Below are 22,134 nucleotides of genomic sequence, written 5' to 3'. Positions count from 1 at the left end.
ACTTTAATTCAAAAATTTACAATTTTTGAAAAATTAAAAATATTTTCTAATTACTCGAAATAACCCAACCTGCGGTTTAAATGTATAAATTTGATTAAAATATTTGTTCCTTATTTTTGCAGTTTAAATTTTGAATTTTTATTAACCTTGATTAAGTGGAATTCAACAAATTTATATTTTTTTTCCATAAAAAACGCAATTTTAAATACTAAAAACATCAAACTCTACAATTTATATTCAAATCTAAAAAAAAATAACTAGAATTCAAACTTTCGGTTCTGATTTTATAAAATTTCAAATTTGATTTTTTACTAATACCCTTTTTGATATTCCATAAACCCTTTTCCTTCTCTACATTTTCAACAAATATTTTCAGTGGTATTCAAAAATTTACTTTTGTTTTCCAAAAAAAAAATTTGTACTATTGAACAAAATCCTAACCTACAAATTTCGTACTTATTTTTAAAATTTAAAGTTTGGATTTTTTTTAACCTTGATTCAGTGTAATTCAAAAATTTACAACTTTTGAAAAATAAAAATATTTTCTAAATACTCGAAAGAACCCAATCTACGGTTTGAATATATAAAAATAATAAATTTATTAGAACCTTTGATCCTTATTTTTGCAGTTTAAAATTTGAATTTCTATTAACCTTGATTAAGTGGAATTCAACAAATTTCTGATTTTTTCCATAAAAATCGCAATTATAACTACTAAAAACATCCAAACCTACAATTTAAATTTAAATCTAAAAAATGAAAATAAATGGAATTCAAACTTTGGCAAGTTTGTTGACGTGTCGCTTTCTCCTTCACTTTCAGCTTTGTGTTCACAAAACAAAATTTTAAAAACCTTTACTTTGTTAAATCAGTGAATAAAGTAAATATAAAACAACATCAATTTTCCAATATTAATTCGATGGACAATATTTTTTTGATTTAAATCAATGGTCAAGATTTGTTGTAAATGTTGGTGGCAGACAGCTCATTAATGTATATCTGACTGCTCTTTTAATTTCCAAATTTGAATTTGAATTTTAACTTGAAATTTTAAATTTGATTTTTGAATTCTGAATGGTGACAGGCAACTCATTTAAATCTATCGCATCGAAATCTGGATTTTAATTAACCTGATTCAGTGGAATTCAAAAAATTTCTTTTGTTTTACAAAAAAAATAACAATTTTCGTACTAATCAACAAAATCCCAACAAACAAATTTCGTACTTATTTTTAAAATTTAAAGTTTGGCTTTTTTAACCATAATTCACTTTAATTCAAAAATTTACAATTTTTGAAAAATTAAAAATATTTTCTAATTACTCGAAATAACCCAACCTGCGGTTTAAATGTATAAATTTGATTAAAATATTTGTTCCTTATTTTTGCAGTTTAAATTTTGAATTTTTATTAACCTTGATTAAGTGGAATTCAACAAATTTATATTTTTTTTCCATAAAAAACGCAATTTTAAATACTAAAAACATCAAACTCTACAATTTATATTCAAATCTAAAAAAAAATAACTAGAATTCAAACTTTCGGTTCTGATTTTATAAAATTTCAAATTTGATTTTTTACTAATACCCTTTTTGATATTCCATAAACCCTTTTCCTTCTCTACATTTTCAACAAATATTTTCAGTGGTATTCAAAAATTTACTTTTGTTTTCCAAAAAAAAAATTTGTACTATTGAACAAAATCCTAACCTACAAATTTCGTACTTATTTTTAAAATTTAAAGTTTGGATTTTTTTTAACCTTGATTCAGTGTAATTCAAAAATTTACAACTTTTGAAAAATAAAAATATTTTCTAAATACTCGAAAGAACCCAATCTACGGTTTGAATATATAAAAATAATAAATTTATTAGAACCTTTGATCCTTATTTTTGCAGTTTAAAATTTGAATTTCTATTAACCTTGATTAAGTGGAATTCAACAAATTTCTGATTTTTTCCATAAAAATCGCAATTATAACTACTAAAAACATCCAAACCTACAATTTAAATTTAAATCTAAAAAATGAAAATAAATGGAATTCAAACTTTGGCAAGTTTGCTGACGTGTCGCTTTCTCCTTCACTTTCAGCTTTGTGTTCACAAAACAAAATTTTAAAAACCTTTCCTTTGTTAAATCAGTGAATAAAGTAAATATAAAACAAAATCAATTTTCCAATATTAATTCGATGGACAATATTTTTTGATTTAAATCAATGGTCAAGATTTGTTGTAAATGTTGGTGGCAGACAGCTCATTAATGTATATCTGACTGCTCTTTTAATTTCCAAATTTGAATTTGAATTTTAACTTGAAATTTTAAATTTGATTTTTGAATTCTGAATGGTGACAGGCAACTCATTTAAATCTATCGCATCGAAATCTGGATTTTAATTAACCTGATTCAGTGGAATTCAAAAAATTTCTTTTGTTTTACAAAAAAAATAACAATTTTCGTACTAATCAACAAAATCCCAACAAACAAATTTCGTACTTATTTTTAAAATTTAAAGTTTGGCTTTTTTAACCATAATTCACTTTAATTCAAAAATTTACAATTTTTGAAAAATTAAAAATATTTTCTAATTACTCGAAATAACCCAACCTGCGGTTTAAATGTATAAATTTGATTAAAATATTTGTTCCTTATTTTTGCAGTTTAAAATTTTGAATTTTTATTAACCTTGATTAAGTGGAATTCAACAAATTTATATTTTTTTTCCATAAAAAACGCAATTTTAAATACTAAAAACATCAAACTCTACAATTTATATTCAAATCTAAAAAAAAATAACTAGAATTCAAACTTTCGGTTCTGATTTTATAAAATTTAAAATTTGATTTTTTACTAATACCCTTTTTGATATTCCATAAACCCTTTTCCTTCTCTACATTTTCAACAAATATTTTCAGTGGTATTCAAAAATTTACTTTTGTTTTCCAAAAAAAAAATATTTCGTACTAATCAACAAAATCCAACCTACAAATTTCGTACTTATTTTTAAAATTTAAAGTTTGGATTTTTTTTAACCTTGATTCAGTGTAATTCAAAAATTTACAACTTTTGAAAAATAAAAATATTTTCTAAATACTCGAAAGAACCCAATCTACGGTTTGAATGTATAAAAATAATAAATTTGATTAGAACATTTGATCCTTATTTTTGCAGTTTAAAATTTGAATTTCTATTAACCTTGATTAAGTGGAATTCAACAAATTTCTGATTTTTTCCATAAAAATCGCAATTATAACTACTAAAAACATCCAAACCTACAATTTAAATTTAAATCTAAAAAAAGAAAATAAATGGAATTCAAACTTTGGCAAGTTTGTTGACGTGTCGCTTTCTCCTTCACTTTCAGCTTTGTGTTCACACTACAAAATTTTAAAAACCTTTCCTTCTTTGTTAAATCAGTGAATAAAGTAAATATAAAACAAAATCAATTTTTCAAGATTAATTCGATGGACAAGATTTTTTAATTTAAATCAATGCTCAAAATTTGTTGTAAATGTTGGTGGCAGACAGCTCATTAATGTATATCTGACTGCTCTTTTAATTTCCAAATTTGAATTTGAATTTTAACTTGAAATTTTAAATTTGATTTTTGAATTATGAATGGTGACAGGCAACTCATTTAAATCTATGGCATCGGAATCTGAATTTTTATTAACCTGATTCAGTGGAATTAAAAAAAATTCTTTTGTTTTCCAAAAAAAATAACAAATTTCGTACTAATCAACAAAATCCCAACAAAAAAATTTTGTACTTATTTTTAAAATTTAAAGTTTGGATTTTTTTAACCTTAATTCACTTTAATTCAAAAATTTACAATTTTTGAAAAATTAAAAATATTTTCTAATTACTCGAAATAACCCAACCTGCGGTTTAAATGTATAAATTTGATTAAAATATTTGTTCCTTATTTTTGCAGTTTAAAATTTGAATTTTTATTAACCTTGATTAAGTGGAATTCAACAAATTTCTGTTTTTTTTCCATAAAAAACACAATTTTAAATACTAAAAACATCAAACCCTACAATTTAAATTCAAATCTAAAAAAAAAATAACTAGAATTCAAACTTTCGGTTCTGATTTTATAAAATTTAAAATTTAATTTTTTACTAATACCCTTTTTGATATTCCATAAACCATTTTCCTTCTCTACATTTTCAACAAATATTTCCAGTGGTATTCAAAAATTTACTTTTGTTTTCCAAAAAAAAATATTTTGTACTAATCAACAAAATCCCAACCTACAAATTTCGTACTTATTTTTAAAATTTAAAGTTTAGATTTTTTTTAACCTTGATTCAGTGTAATTCAAAAATTTATAACTTTTGAAAATAAAAATATTTTCTAAATACTCGAAAGAACCCAATCTACGGTTTGAATGTATAAAAATAATAAATTTGATTAGAACATTTGATCCTTATTTTTGCAGTTTAAAATTTGAATTTCTATTAACCTTGATTAAGTGGAATTCAACAAATTTCTGATTTTTTCCATAAAAATCGCAATTATAACTACTAAAAACATCCAAACCTACAATTTAAATTTAAATCTAAAAAAAGAAAATAAATGGAATTCAAACTTTGGCAAGTTTGTTGACGTGTCGCTTTCTCCTTCATTTTCAGCTTTGTGTTCACACTACAAAATTTTAAAAACCTTTCCTTCTTTGTTAAATCAGTGAATAAAGTAAATATAAAACAAAATCAATTTTTCAAGATTAATTCGATGGACAAGATTTTTTGATTTAAATCAATGGTCAAGATTTGTTGTAAATGTTGGTGGCAGACAGCTCATTAATGTATATCTGACTGCTCTTTTAATTTCCAAATTTGAATTTGAATTTTAACTTGAAATTTTAAATTTGATTTTTGAATTCTGAATGGTGACAGGCAACTCATTTAAATCTATGGCATCGAAATCTGGATTTTTATTAACCTGATTCAGTGGAATTAAAAAAATTCTTTTGTTTTCCAAAAAAAATAACAAATTTCGTAGTAATCAACAAAATCCCAACCAACAAATTTCGTACTTATTTTTAAAATTTAAAATTTGGATTTTTTTTAACATTAATTCACTTTAATTCAAAAATTTACAATTTTTGAAAAATTAAAAATATTTTCTAATTACTCGAAATAACACAACCTGCGGTTTAAATGAATAAAAATAATAAATTTGATTAAAATATTTGTTCCTTATTTTTGCAGTTTAAAATTTGAATTTTTATTAACCTTGATTAAGTGGAATTCAACAAATTTCTGTTTTTTTTCCATAAAAATGCAATTTTAAATACTAAAAACATCAATCCCTACAATTTAAATTAAAATCTAAAAAAAAATAACTAGAATTCAAACTTTCGGTTCTGATTTTATAAAATTTAAAATTTTATTTTTTTCTAATACCCTTTTTGATAATCCATAAACCCTTTTCCTTCTCTACATTTTCAACAAATATTTCAGTGGTATTCAAAAATTTACTTTTGTTTTCCAAAAAAAAATATTTCGTACTAATCAACAAAATCCAAACCTACAAATTTCGTACTTATTTTCAAAATTTAAAGTTTGGATTTTTTTTAACCTTGATTCAGTGTAATTCAAAATTTTATAACTTTTGAAAATAATTTTTTTTCTAAATACTCGAAAGAATCCAATCTACGGTTTGAATGTATAAAAATAATATATTTTATTAGAACATTTGATCCTTATTTTTGCAGTTTAAAATTTGAATTTCTATTAACCTTGATTAAGTGGAATTCAACAAATTTCTGATTTTTTCCATAAAAATCGCAATTATAACTACTAAAAACATCCAAACCTACAATTTAAATTTAAATCTAAAAAAAGAAAAAAAATGGAATTCAAACTTTGGCAAGTTTGTTGATGTGTCGCTTTCTCATCCACTTTCAGCTTTGTGTTCACACTACAAAATTTTAAAAACCTTTCCTTCTTTGTTAAATCAGTGAATAAAGTAAATATAAAACAAAATCAATTTTTCAAGATTAATTCGATGGAAAAGATTTTTTGATTTAAATCAATGGTCAAGATTTGTTGTAAATGTTGGTGGCAGACAGCTCATTAATGTATATCTGACTCCTCTTTTAATTTCCAAATTTGAATTTGATTTTTAACTTGAAATTTTAAATTTGATTTTTGAATTCTGAATGGTGACAGGCAGCTCATTTAAATCTATGGCATCGAAATCTGGATTTTTATTAACCTGATTCAGTGGAATTCAAAAAAATTCTTTTGTTTTCCAAAAAAAATAACAAATTTCGTACTAATCAACAAAATCCTATTCAACAAATTTCGTACTTATTTTTAAAATTTAAATTTTGGATTTTTTATAACCTTAATTCACTTTAATTCAAAAATTTCAATTTTTGAAAAATTAAAAATATTTTCTAATTACTCGAAATAAACCAACCTGCGGTTTCAATGTATAAAAATAATAAATTTGATTAAATTATTTGTTCCTTATTTTTGCAGTTTAAAATTTGAATTTTTATTAACCTTGATTAAGTGGAATTCAACAAATTTCTGTTTTTTTTCCATAAAAATGCAATTTTAAATACTAAAAACATCAATCCCTACAATTTAAATTAAAATCTAAAAAAAAATAACTAGAATTCAAACTTTCGGTTCTGATTTTATAAATTTTAAAATTTTATATTTTACTAATACCCTTTTTGATAATCCATAAACCCTTTTCCTTCTCTACATTTTCAACAAATATTTTCAGTGGTATTCAAAAATTTACTTTTGTTTTCCAAAAAAAAATATTTCGTACTAATCAACAAAATCCAAACCTACAAATTTCGTACTTATTTTCAAAATTTAAAGTTTGGATTTTTTTTAACCTTGATTCAGTGTAATTCAAAATTTTATAACTTTTGAAAATAATTTTTTTTCTAAATACTCGAAAGAATCCAATCTACGGTTTGAATGTATAAAAATAATATATTTTATTAGAACATTTGATCCTTATTTTTGCAGTTTAAAATTTGAATTTCTATTAACCTTGATTAAGTGGAATTCAACAAATTTCTGATTTTTTCCATAAAAATCGCAATTATAACTACTAAAAACATCCAAACCTACAATTTAAATTTAAATCTAAAAAAAGAAAAAAAATGGAATTCAAACTTTGGCAAGTTTGTTGATGTGTCGCTTTCTCATCCACTTTCAGCTTTGTGTTCACACTACAAAATTTTAAAAACCTTTCCTTCTTTGTTAAATCAGTGAATAAAGTAAATATAAAACAAAATCAATTTTTCAAGATTAATTCGATGGAAAAGATTTTTTGATTTAAATCAATGGTCAAGATTTGTTGTAAATGTTGGTGGCAGACAGCTCATTAATGTATATCTGACTCCTCTTTTAATTTCCAAATTTCAATTTGATTTTTAACTTGAAATTTTAAATTTGATTTTTGAATTCTGAATGGTGACAGGCAGCTCATTTAAATCTATGGCATCGAAATCTGGATTTTTATTAACCTGATTCAGTGGAATTCAAAAAAATTCTTTTGTTTTCCAAAAAAAATAACAAATTTCGTACTAATCAACAAAATCCTATTCAACAAATTTCGTACTTATTTTTAAAATTTAAATTTTGGATTTTTTATAACCTTAATTCACTTTAATTCAAAAATTTCAATTTTTGAAAAATTAAAAATATTTTCTAATTACTCGAAATAACCCAACCTGCGGTTTCAATGTATAAAAATAATAAATTTGATTAAATTATTTGTTCCTTATTTTTGCAGTTTAAAATTTGAATTTTTATTAACCTTGATTAAGTGGAATTCAACAAATTTCTGTTTTTTTCCATAAAAATGCAATTTTAAATACTAAAAACATCAATCCCTACAATTTAAATTAAAATCTAAAAAAAAATAACTAGAATTCAAACTTTCGGTTCTGATTTTATAAAATTTAAAATTTTATTTTTTTCTAATACCCTTTTTGATAATCCATAAACCCTTTTCCTTCTCTACATTTTCAACAAATATTTTCAGTGGTATTCAAAAATTTACTTTTGTTTTCGAAAAAAAAATATTTCGTACTAATCAACAAAATCCAAACCTACAAATTTCGTACTTATTTTCAAAATTTAAAGTTTGGATTTTTTTTAACCTTGATTCAGTGTAATTCAAAATTTTATAACTTTTGAAAATAATTTTTTTTCTAAATACTCGAAAGAATCCAATCTACGGTTTGAATGTATAAAAATAATATATTTTATTAGAACATTTGATCCTTATTTTTGCAGTTTAAAATTTGAATTTCTATTAACCTTGATTAAGTGGAATTCAACAAATTTCTGATTTTTTCCATAAAAAATCGCAATTATAACTACTAAAAACATCCAAACCTACAATTTAAATTTAAATCTAAAAAAAGAAAAAAATGGAATTCAAACTTTGGCAAGTTTGCTGATGTGTCGCTTTCTCATCCACTTTCAGCTTTGTGTTCACACTACAAAATTTTAAAAACCTTTCCTTCTTTGTTAAATCAGTGAATAAAGTAAATATAAAACAAAATCAATTTTTCAAGATTAATTCGATGGACAAGATTTTTTGATTTAAATCAATGGTCAAGATTTGTTGTAAATGTTGGTGGCACACTGCTCATTAATGTATATCTGACTGCTCTTTTAATTTCCAAATTTGAATTTGAATTTTAACTTGAAATTTTAAATTTGATTTTTGAATTCTGAATGGTGACAGGAAACTCATTTAAATCTATGGCATCGAAACCTAGATTTTTATTAACATGATTCAGTGGAATTCAAAAAAATTCTTTTGTTTTTTAAAAGAATAACAAATTTCGTACTAAACAACAAAATCCCAACCTACAAATTTCGTACTTATTTTTAAAAAATAAAGTTTGGAGTTTTTTTAACCTTAATTTACTGTAATTCAAAAATTTACAAATTTTGAAAAAATAAAAATATTTTATAATTACTCGAAATAACCCAACCTACGGTTTAAATGTATAAAAATAATAAATTTGATTAAAATATTTGTTTCTTATTTTTGCAGTTTAAAATTTGATGTCAAGATTTGTTAAAAATATTGGTGGCAGACAACTCATTTAAACCTATCTCACTGCTCTTTGAATTTCGAAATTTTATTTTGAATTTTAACTTGAAATTTAAAATTTGATTTTTGAATTCTGAATGGTGACAGGCAGCTCATTTAATGTTGAGCTACTTTATGCATTGGTTTTGTTAAAGAATTTAAAAAAGACATATGTTTTGTATTCTATACGAACACTTTGGGACGTTTTGTTTCGTTCTCCTTACTTTTTCTTTTTCTTTTTTTGCTGCTGTTGCTGATGCTGTCAAATATCAGCTGATACACGCATTGCTTCCTCAACATCGGTTCTTGCTTCTCTATTTTTTCGTTTACAAAAAACATGTTTTCAAAATATGATTTTCTGAAGGATGTGAATCCTGCCAAGGAGGACTGGAGGATTAAGGTGAAGGTGGTTCGTGCTTGGAAAGTTCCTAACTTTCAACGTAGAGATTTTGATGACAATGTTGAAATGGTTTTATTGGATGAACAGGTAGTTGTCTACATTTTTTAAATCTTCCATTTTTGTTCTGATCATTTTAATTAACGTTATTGATGTGAGTTGGCGGCTGCGTTCTTTTGTAGGGTGGTAGGATCCACGCCACTGTCAAAGGTTCTTTGCCGGTGCGGAAGAAAATCCATGAAGGAGAGTGCTATTTTATAAAAAAAAATTGGAGTTGGATTCAATAATGATGTGTTCAGGCCAACCAAGCATCAATATCGTTTGTCTTTCAACTTGAGAACTGATGTTAAATCAATTGTTGATTCTGATATTTCTGCGAGTGAATTTGATTTTGTTGATTATGACATCATTGAGAAAGAAACGTCTGACTCTCTTTATTTAGTCGGTAATATATTTTTCCTTACTGTTATCCATTTTTTAATTATTGCAAATTTTTTTCACGAACTCTTTGCTGCACTCATTTTTTTTTAGACGTCATTGGTTTAGTCTCAGGAATTGGGGAAGTTTGTGATCGTGTGGTTTCTGGTAGGAAGACGAAAATGGTAGAGTTGGAGCTTGACAACCTCAGGTATTTAAATTTTTAAGTTAAATAAAATAATTTTGTCAAGCTCTGTCAGCTTATATTTTTCGTTTATTAATGTTGTGCTTGCTGCAACTCATGTGTAGGGGTCACAAGCTGGGGTGCACTTTGTGGGAGCATTATGTGGATGAGTTGCAATATTTTTTGGCAAACAGCGACACTCCTCATAACGTCCTTATAGTCCAACTGGGAAGGATAAAATGCTTTAGGTGGTGTTTGGTTGGGGTTTTCTGAAAACTTGCCCATGCAAATGGAAGTGGGTATCATTGAAAGCCTTGTTTGGTTGGTTGATTCTTAAAATTTACCCACCCATTTCACTTGCCTAGCAAAGCATGTTTGGTCATAGAAATCCATCCTTTTTCACTGTTAAGAAAGACATCTTCAACATGGTTTTTTGTTACTTAGCTGGGCAAATGAAAAAGTGAATCATGTCCCAGACCAAAATGCCCCTGTGAAGAGCAAAATTGATAACGCCTTTCCCCCTTGCAAGCTCCACAAGCTCCTCTAATTCAAAAACATCAGAACCATGCTTAGTCAAAGTCAGAAAGAACAATGTCACCACAAGGATTTTGCTAGACCTCCCCATATTGGTCAGGCTACTCGTTCATCTTCAAGTCCAAGTTCAGAGTTTCGGTATGATGAGAGCTCTGAACTGACAGCATATTGTGATAAATCAATTTAAGCCAGACACCAAGACCTAAATTATACAATGAGAGAGAGCCAACAATCTGGGGGCTAATATGCTTTTGTAAACACATTCAAAGTTAAGATACTTTTTCTTTCATAAACTTACATCAGATTTATTATACTGTAACATAGGTTTACAATGCTGAAAAGACTAACCTATTCCATACACAATTTTTTATTTTTCGAAATTTTTTAAAAATAGGGATATTTTTGTAATTATCACTTATTTCCCCATCTATATTTTACCTCAAACCAAACATAGACTTTATAAATCTTACCTAATTTATCCGGTAAATTTTTTTCCAACCAAACAACTTTTTTTACATTTTCCTACCAAACTCACTTTTCCACCATTTCCCTATCAATTACATTTCTCTAGTATTTCAAAAATTTCTTCTCAACCAAACGCCCCCTTAGGGGTATGTTTTTTTTACAAACGAAGCATTATTTTAATTTTGGCTTCTGTAATCGGTTTTTATCCACGTTATTTTAATTTTTTTTTGCTTCTGTATTCGGTTTTTATCTGATATTTTCAACTCAATAGGTAAGGTCGGGATAAAAAATACAAAATATACAACAAGGATTGTTATGGATTCGAAGGTGCCAGATATCGTTGTGTTCAAAAAATAGTGTGTTCGATTTTCTTGCACTCATGTGACAATTTATAATCAATATCTGTGATGGTTTTATGAATTTTTGCTTTATAGTCTTTCGGCTGATGGTGTGGAAAGCAGTTTGAGGATGACTCAGTTGTCTACTCAGTCCTCCTATTCTTTTGAAAATGATTTTCTCAGGGAGACTGAAAAGAAATCTATTAGCGATGTGAAGCTTTGTGGTGAGGTAAATATTGAATTTTTATTTTTTGCTTTTCTTGAATTATGTCAATTCTGTATGGATGATGTTTCCTGTTTACTTGCGATGGCTATATTTAAGGTTACAACGTGCATCACATACGGGACTATAAAAGCTATTGAGAGCAAGTACAACTGATGATACAAGTCTTGCAAAAAATGTCCATTTTCTGTTTGTGAGGATTTTGAAAAGTGGTACTGTAAGAACTGCCAAAAACATTCGGAAGATTATTATCCGAGGTAATATATTGTTCTTCGTCTCTTTAATTCGTATAGTTAATTGTTTTTTGCTGATATAAAATTTTCAAAAACTCTAGATTCAGTGTTCACGTCAGAGTTGTAGATAACACAGATTCCGCATCATTTCTTCTGTTTGATCGCGACTGTGTGTCTTTGTCATGAATGAGTGCTGATGAATTGCGCGAGCTGCATTTCAAGAGGGTTTGTATTATCATTGCTGTGTAATATTGAACGTGTATTTTTTGTCATTGTGTGCACTATGTCTGCGCTGTATTTGTTATTTTTTTTTTCGGTTTATTTTTTTTTCGTTTTCCTTTTTTTTAGGTTGCGGATTTGGATCAGTTTCCAGAAGAGTTAAATGTTCTGAATGAAAAGTCAATGTTGTTCAAGATAAATGTGAAGCAAAAGGATTTAAACTTATACAGTGAGCCCAAATATCAAGTTTCTAAAATTTGTATCAGTGAAGACATAATCTCAGCGTTCATTATGTCTCTTATAGATCCAAGTGTATCAAACCAAAAATTACACTTCATTTTTAGTCCAATTTATCAAAGTGTTCTAAATGACGATTTCATAATTTTCCCTTTTACGGGAATCAATCCCAAACATATTTAACAAAGGGACTCACCTACAAATCACCCTCCTACTACTCATACCATTTAATTTTCGAAATTGATCACTTACTCTCTTTGAAAATTTAGAGAAAAACTAGGTTTTTCACTCTAATGGTGCCACCAATGGTTCCTCCTCAACTATTGGGTCTCCTTGCTCAATCTTATACCATAAACATCAAGAAAACAACAAGATAACATATCAACATCTCCTTCAAATTCCTAATTTCAGATTACTATTCATTGGTGACCTAAGATTCATGAAAATTCTTGGAAATGTATGGAAAATGGTGGAAACTTACCATGAATTGCCTTAGAATGCAAGAGGAAGCAAGCTCAAGCTCCAATGCACTCCAAAACTCCCAAAACTCCAAATTTATTCAAATTTTCGAAATGGGGAGAATGAGATATCTCTCAATAGGATGACTCCCAACTAAAACTAAGCTAGGGGCTTTGCAGAGGATGAAATTTGACACACTTTAGGCTTTGAAATGAATTGATTTCATCAATCCTAGCTCAAGTTATCAAGGATTGAAGTTCTCTCAAGCTTTCCTCTCTCTTTTTTCTTTTCTTTTGCTCACTGTCGTTGGCTTGTTGCGTGAAGGAAGAATAAGAATACAAAGGTTTTAATATGTTTCACGGTTAAGGAAATTCAACTGAGTAAGGACTTATCTATCCTGCTCACTTAACTCTCATTCTAACTTTACACGCTAGTCCAAAATATTTTTATGGTAATATTTATAATTTTACTTTTCACTTTCGGGTAACTTTATTTACCCGCATTTTTACTCCTTAACTGTCATTTTAACTCATTTTTCACCAAAGGTGACTTTATTTCTTTTTCTTCTACTTTCCTTATAATTATTCTTCAATTTCATGATTAAAATCATTACTTCATAATTAAATCCAACACTACATGTGAGGGTTATTATATGGACCCTAGGCTCTCACGGTTTATATTTTTTTATGATGCCACATTAACATAGTTTTGATATTAACATAGTTGTGAAATCAAGAGTCATGACAAGCAACATTCAAAAAGAATCCAAGTGTATGTCAAAGCAATGCAAATTCAAGTGCTCAAGTGTCAAGATCATGAATCACGCATCAAAGCATGAAGTTAAGTCTAAGATTACATTAGAATATTCTGTTAGGACTTAGAACATACATGTAAAGGTGTATAGTAGAGAGTTTTGCATGAGCTCAAGTCATTATCATCATTACATAATCAATAAGTGCTTGGAAAACTTGGTTTAATAAGTCAAAATCGCACCCAAAGGTCTTTAACATGGTTTGAGCATATATCCACATTCACATAGTCTAATTATACATGTTCACACAATTAGAATCATCTTTGGACTAAAAGAAAAGAAATTTTGGAATTACATAGAGAAAGAAAACATGTTTTCATGGTTTGATCCCTCAAAATTGGATGGGACTACTTTCAAATATTTTGAACCCTCAAACACATTACCCAAGTCCAATTATATATGCCCATAATATTAAAAATGGTTTGAAAGTGAAAGGGATTGAATTTTGCATTTTTTATGTCATCTGCTTTGGTTTACTCAAGTAAGTCAAGATACTTATGCGAGTTAATAATTTATTTGAGTAAAATTGGGCAATTACTCGAGTAAATGTTAAATCCCTAACGAACAATTTACTCGGGTAAGCTTTGAAATTTAATCAGGTAAATACTTTTCATAAAAGTTTTCAATGACTATAAACAACTATGTTTTATATGAAATCTATAAATCCTCATTCATAACGGCTCTATTAGGTCTGGAACTTAAATATATTATTTATTGAGCCATTATTATTTCTCCTAACACATTCTTGCTCATTGATTACATCTTTACTTGATTATCACACACTTTAATTAGCTCATTATTATTCTTTAAGCTATACACCAATTGGCCTTCAATTTGTATAATTTGTATTTTAAAAGTACTTATTCATTCTTAAACACTTTCATATTGTATACTTGAGTTGAGGCTAATGAGACCTAGTGGAAAATGTAGTCTATTGCGTAAGAAATTTGGGTGATTAACGTGCAAGGTGTCCAAGAACCAAAATCTTGGAGGTTGTTGTGGTGATTGAAGGCTAGACGTAGGTCATGGTAGTTTTGATCGAACTAGGATAATCAGAGTTTTCACTTTCTCTAACCCTTATCTCATTTACATAAATATTCATAGCATATTTGAGCATATTTAGCTTCTAATAATTTGTTGTTCATTATTAGATTGTCTAAGTTGCTATCCAATATATTTTGCTTATCCTAAATCATAGAATCTCAAGAAATTATTTTTTAAAGAAAATGAGACATTTTACAAAACTATTTTTAAAATTCAATTCACCTCCTGTCTTGAGTATTGAAATCATTTGTCCAACACTCAATACATCTTCTTTAGGCCGTCAAAAATATAAAAATCCAAATGTTCTTAGTGATCCATTAGCCGTCATATAACTAGATGTTGGTGGGAGGGATGTTTGAAACATTTTAGGATTTAAGCTATTGTTACCCTATTCGTGAAGAGTTACTCAACATGGGAAAATCTTGACGCTGCACCACACCCTCTCAAGCATGTTTGAGTTGAGGATGTGCATGTCTTTGTTTTACCCTCGAAAGGATGTGAGAGGACATTGATTGTGCATTGATGGTGGTGAAAATGTGATAAGAAATTCTTTTTTAAGTCATCATAGTAGTCTACCAAATTGGGGATAAAGAAAAGATTTACCTTCTTTAGGATAAGGGAGAAGGCACAACATATAAAGGAGATGCCAAAAGCAAAAAAATTGAGGTTTTTTTGAAAATTCCTTCAGCCGTCATACAACTCGAGAATGGTGTGGGATGTCTGAAACTTTTTAAGATTTGGGCTGCTATTACCTTATTCGTAAGAGACGATTGAACTAATGGAAAGACCTTGACGTTGCACCACGACCCTTTCCTTAGCATGTTCGGTTCAGCTAAGTTCTTGTGCAATTAGAGAATTCTCGTTTCAAACTGCCTTTAGGGAGGTTGGTGTTCAACTTGATGAGATAGGAAATAATAAGAGATGAGGGAGAGTGGTTTATCCGAACATGTTGGATAACTGTGTTGGATCACCAACACCAAACTTTGGGAGGGTTACTAGTCTATAATAACATTTAATATTACCAAATAATAATAGTTTAGTTGGTGTATGGGCCCCATAATTTTTGTTGAGGATCTAAAAGATATTTTACTCTCTCTTTTTCAAAGATTTGCGTCTGCACTTGCTCACAGAGACACAAGTGTCGGTCGTCTCTACGATGGTTTATAAAAAATAAAAAAAACATTTAATATTGGTTTCAAAAAATTCTTATCAAATGTAATTAAAGAAATCAAAAGTATATTTTTGAAAAATAAAAAATCCAAAGTCTAGCTAACCGTGTTAATCTACACGCAGGAGACAAGTGCGGCGGGCCAGAGCAATTTTCAAAATTGTCAATTTCTGAAGTGAGCTTAAAATTTTGAGCACAAGTGTTTCATGTCAATATTTCCATTATCCCATGTGGTAGTTGTTGGAAATAACCAATGGGATGAAAAATCTAAAATAGAAAGACAGGACAAAGTTGACTTCAAGTTTTGAGGGCATGTTACGCATTGGTTGCTTTTATTTTATTTTTTTGCCTTGGTGGGTACTTCTTGTGTTAAAGATACACGTTCTTGAGTTTTGACCCACAAAAGGTCATAGGTAAGTTGTTGACTGGTTATATTGTTATATATCCATTTCTGGCTTTTTGTAACTCTTTTACTTTTACCATAAAAGCATGTCTTTTCACTCCATCGCCGTCCAACGAAGTACCACTTTCTTTCTTCTACACGAAAATTTCTTTAGACTTAGAAAAGTGTGAGAAGTTGCAATTTTTTCATTCCACTCTTTTATAGTTAATAGATAATGTCACATAAATTAATTTTAGGGGATTGTTTTTTTTATATTGCATAAAAAAAAATCTTCCACCAAACACACAAGAAAAAAAGAGTAGAAAAAATTTAAAATGAATCTCATATAAAATTTGTGTTTGCTGAAAAATTGATTTTTTTATACAACGTAAGAAAAACAATCCACTTAATTTTGATAGTAAAGGAGTATGAACTGTAAGAACAGTAAAGATTTACTCCTTCTATACTTGATATTACCCATAAAAAAATAAACTACTGCATATATCATTGTTTACCCCGGAAAAAAAAGTGTAGAGAGAAACACTTCATCTTCCTAATAAATATCGTTACATTCTTTTTTTAAGGCTATGTTTGGTTTAAATTTTATAATAATTAATTTTGAAATAATAGATGTTGAAAGAATTATTTTAAAAAAATTAATTTAAGTTTAGAATGATATTCTAAAAAATTTAGAAGAGATTTTTTATTTAAATGATAAAGAAAAAAATCATTTTTAAAATATAAATATATGTATATATTTAAAAAAATTATAAATCTCATGCATAAAATTAATTTTACTCAGTAGAAAAGTTTAAAATTTTTACCCTCTTCAAAGTTCAAATTCAAATTTACTGACCGTAACGTAGATTTTGAGAACCCAAAATTATAACCAAACAGTACAAGTTACGGTGTAATATATATATATATAGAGGTAGGATACTTTGACACCGGTTTCAAATTTTAATTTTGACACCTTATCTGAGAGCCGTTAGATAAAAAAAATCAATGGTGTCACATGCTTGCAAATCAGAGTCGTTGATCTTTTTTTATCTAACGGCTCTCAGATGAGGTGTCAAAATTGAAATTTGACACCGGTGTCAAAGGATCCTACCTCATATATATATATATATATATATATATATATATATATATATATATATATATATATATTTTAAATTTCTTACAACGTAATTCTAGCGGTAACCTATATTGCATTGATACTTACCTAGGACATAATACGACACACTAATTTTAAAAGTATTAGATTTCAATATATTAGGAGATATTTTGATATTAAATAATATTTTTAATTTATGTAGTGTATATTATATTTAATATTCAATAATTTAATAAAAAAATAAAACTAGACGTATAATATTCATCAATTTTATAAAAAAACATAAGATGTAAATATTTACTATTATATTTTTAAATTGAAAATCTCGTATACACTCTAGTAAAATTTATTCAGTATCCACTTTTAATTTTTATTATATCAATTCAGTAAAACATTGATCAATTTTTTCATGATATGTAATGAAATTTCAATATTAGAACCAGCAAATGTTTTAAAGTTCATCTTCCTTAAAACTTCCTTTCGGAATGGACCCTCTCAAACATGACCTGAGAAAATTTTAATGGTTTATAGATAAATCAATAGTAATGAAATATGAGAGAGAAAATTGATAAGATAAAGAGTAAAAAAAATGCTTTAAGTGAGACCCGCTTTTTTTTCTTTCTCTTCTCATTAGTATATCCCACCTATTTTTTATGTATTGCAAGAAATAAAATTATCTTATATAATATTAGAAATATTTTTCCAAAATAAAATAAAATTAACCATTAGATTTATCCATAAATCATTGATATTGTTTATATATATATATATATATATATATATATATATATATATATATATATATGGTCCATCAGATGTCTTGTTGCAAGATATTATGCACCTGTCTGTAACTATGTACTAAGGGTAATACATAATTATAATATCAAAATTATTTTTTTTTTCTTCTCCACGTCAATAATTTTAATATTTTAACTATGTATTATGTTTAGTACATAATTAAAAAAAAGTTGCAAGACAAAAAATTCATTCCTACAACATAATACTTATATTTTCCGCGTATATATGGAAAAACAAGTATCATGGTATATGATAATTCTTATATGAGAAAAATATTTATCCTTTTAAAGAATATAAGTTTTTGTCATTTTAGATCCTAACCATTGATTTCCGTCAACCAACAGTTATAATTTATTGCGAATTACTAATTAATTAAGTTTAACATAATAAATTATAACCGTTGATTGACGAAAATCAACAGTTATAATCTAAAATGACATAAAATTATATCATTTAAAATGACAAATATTTTTCCCTTCTTATTTAATGCTATAGAGACAATCATTGTGGAATCACCATTTTTAAAATAAAAAGAAGAAAAAATATAGCACAAGTATATGTTGTGTAGGAAACTTAACTTTTGTCATGCAATATGACAAATGGAAAAGCAATACATGTATATATTTAAGAAATCGCTTTTTCTATAATAATGTAGATAATTTATCTACATTGAGTCCAAAACGATGTCGTTTTAAGACGGAAGTCAAAGTATTTTTGTAATTATAATTTATTTCAGGATTATAATAGTCTTTTTTATTATAATTTTTTAATCCAAAATGACGTCATTTTGGGAACGAATATAAATAATTTATCTACATTCATGGTATAAACATTAAAGCCTATATATAATTACGGAACTTAAAAAACAAAGGAAGACCTAGCTACGTGTCATACGGGGGGAAAACAAAGCCTTAAAATTATTCCTAACTAAAGGCATGCAGTCCTAGTGTGAGGATGGTCACAGATGTGAACGTTCCAATCCTGAATTTCTATATGAGAAGCTAGCTAGTCTGCCACTGAATTGTCTTCTCTATGTGTGTGAAACAATATGACTAACCATGACCGTTTGAGAATTGAACTAATCCTATTAATAAGAGTAGCTAAAGGTCGGTGATCATCGCATCCTGATTGAATGAGCTTCAGAGCCCATTTGTTCCGCCTTTCACAAAAAGTAGTTTTTATTTCTTTTTTATCTTAAAAATATTTTTTATAAAAGTTAAAGTTATTTATATTTTTATAAAAATATTTAGTTTTTGAAAAATAAATATTTAGCTTTTGATTTATGCTTTTTTTAGAAATTAAAATTTTTAGCTTATAAAAAAATAAATTTTTGACTTTTTTTTATAACTTCTGTTTTTTTTTAAAATCAGACATCCAAACGAACTTAGAGTGAAAAGTGTTTTTTTTCCTTAAAAAAAAGTAATTTTTAGAGAAAAAAAAGTCTATCCAAACGGACCTTTAGTGCCACCATTGAATCCCCTTGAAGACAGAGTCATTTGAAGCCTCTATCCCAAGCTATTCAATAACTCATATGGTCATGTTAAATGACATTTATTCCCCTAATCTTCGGTCTATCAAAGATGTTCATTCTCTCTTTCTTTTATTTCTTGGATTCACCCTAGTTAAGAACAAAAGAGAGAAAGAAATACTCGAGCGCAATTGTGTTTGGATAAGATTGCTCTCCCTCATTTAACTATTGCTAAGCATGAAATGGACTTGGGCTTTCTGTAGATGAAAATCTAGAGAGGACAATATATTCCTAGAAAATTTAGTATGGTGGAACCAAATACTCATGGTCCAAAACATTTCAATATCCTACTTAGCCCAATATACTAACAAAGAAATCCAACCCTTTTCAACGGTCTACTTACTAAGCTACTAGTTCTCTCATTACACTAGAGTTTTTATTTTTTTGGGTTTTTTCTGCAACTCAAACTTAATTTGATAGAGTTGTGTGAAAATAAATAAACAAGTACGTACTCCTTGATAAATTGAGAATTTTTATCACAATTGTATGAAGTTGAGTAACAGAGATGAATTACTTAAGTCAAATTTGCTTATTCGGGTAGAAACAATTCAGATATAGCAAATACTAAAATTAATTTATTTAATGCATATTTGGATCCTCTCTCTTCTTATATGCTAAAGCTATGACAAACAGGATTTTACAAAAGCTTTTATAATAATAAAAAATTGTTTTTTTTTATATAACGAAGAAAAAAGCCAAAAGCTTATAGGAGGGGCTTTTTTTAAGCTCTTATCAGCTTTTCTTGAAATGGGGTTTGGGCTTTTAAGTAATTTTTAAGATAAATTTTTTATTTAATCACGAAACAACTTCTAGATTTTTTTTAAGTTTTTTCTTTTAACTTTAGCTTAAAAGTAACTTTTTGCTTTAAAAAGAGATGATCCAAACATGATTTTATTAATGCACCGATCAACAGGCTCAGTCAAGATTGTCACACTTTGTATCTATGATAGAGATAGTGATATGAACTTATCATAATGGAGATCAATGATGCACGGACACGGACACAGGACACGGGACTCGACACGACACAACACCCCGACACGTTAATTCTAAAAAATGCTAAATTTTGACACGTTGGGACACGTTTTGATATTAAATAATATTTTTAATATATATAATATAGTTTACATTTAATACATATAACAACTTATAATAACTCATATACTAATCAAATATTCAAATTTCATAACATAATTATTAAAAAAAAATAGAACATCCGAAGAGTGTAAAGTGTAAAAAATAGAAAAATTATTTTACTTATGATTACACACAGTTCAATTAAAATATTTTTTTTTTTGTATTAAGTAATTGAATTACTTTTAATTATTAAAGTTTTAGCGGAAATTCATGCATGTTCCCACAACAAAATTGTATTTGAATAATAAGTTTAGTGATCTTTATTAGTTGATTAGGAAATGCTATAGATCTTCAACTAGGGATATAACCTTAAGTAATTCATCTGATTTTACAATTGTGATAAAAATTCCTTTGATTTCTACACAACTTCAAAAATTAGTTGATTACACACAGATCTCTCTCTCTCTCTCTCTCTCTCTCTCTCTCTCTCTCTCTCTCTCTCTCTCTTCTACTTCCCAAAACCCAGAGCTTCAATAAATCTGTGTTAACATTTTACACTCCAAACTAACATCAATATCACCACCACCTTTTCCTCTTCCATTTCCCTTTCATTTTCTCTCCATCTTCAACATGAAGAAGCGTTCTTTTCTTTGCTGATGAGATCTTCCACAATGCCAGATCCAACCCTCCTGCTTTCCTTCATAATAGCGACGTCCTTTCACCTCTTCCACCGACTCTGAAGAAGCTCTTCGTCGAGAAGCGAAATAGTTTTCCCTCAGAATTAAAGGATGGAAAATCGACGTCATCGACATTGGAGGTGGTAGAGCTGGTTGAGGCTTCCAATAACGAGAGGTGTAAGAAGAGCAACTCCACAGAATTCTCAAAGCAACTGAGATTCCAACGAGAGCTGAACTCGCGAAGCAACAGCAGTGACAGCAAGGACGTTTTCATTTTCTTGAATCCTCCGGCACCGGAGCCAGTACTGAGGTCCAACGACGAGGCTAATAATAAAAAGAAGGGAAGACCAGCAACCGACGACGAAGAGAAGAACAGCTTCAATAAACCAGCTTTCGAACTCGTCCTTATGTAGTTTTTAATTTTTATTAGTAATTTTATTTCTTTTTTATAAAAAAAATATCAAAATGTGTCCCAAAACGTGTCCACATCGTTGACCGCGTGTCGGATTCGGTCAAATTCGCGTGTCCCACTAGTCAACGTGTCCCAAAAAGTTGACTGCGTGTCGGAACGCGTCGGTGTCCGACACGCAAATTTCTCCAAGAATCGCGTATCCGTGTTTCAGAGATGGAGATTATCTAAGACATCCTATTAACAGTTGTATTAATTTTCAACATAATTTTATCCGAGTTAAGCATGGTGCAGAGTTAAGCACAGTGCAAAACAGTGATCGACAACCTACT

The 22,134-nt window shown here is 27.8% G+C and overlaps 1 protein-coding gene across 1 annotated transcript; it reads left to right on the top strand.

The window, feature by feature from the left end:
- The first annotated feature begins 9,422 nt into the window (after positions 1-9,422).
- Positions 9,423-21,806, top strand: LOC133294304 (uncharacterized). Its single transcript, XM_061492959.1, has 7 exons — positions 9,423-9,572; positions 9,665-9,729; positions 9,782-9,927; positions 10,014-10,110; positions 11,517-11,649; positions 12,225-12,280; positions 21,395-21,806. The coding sequence occupies exons 1-7, from the start codon at positions 9,423-9,425 to the stop codon at positions 21,804-21,806; spliced, it is 1,059 nt and encodes a 352-aa protein (XP_061348943.1).
- Positions 21,807-22,134: the final 328 nt, after the last annotated feature.

Source organism: Gastrolobium bilobum, unplaced genomic scaffold, assembly GCF_033153095.1.
Source record: "Gastrolobium bilobum isolate Gb01-03AN ecotype WA unplaced genomic scaffold, APGP_CSIRO_Gbil_v1 utg5626, whole genome shotgun sequence".
NCBI classification, from domain to species: domain Eukaryota; kingdom Viridiplantae; phylum Streptophyta; class Magnoliopsida; order Fabales; family Fabaceae; genus Gastrolobium; species Gastrolobium bilobum.
Note: the sequence above shows the minus strand (reverse complement) of the source record. Positions and strands in the feature narration are given on the sequence as shown.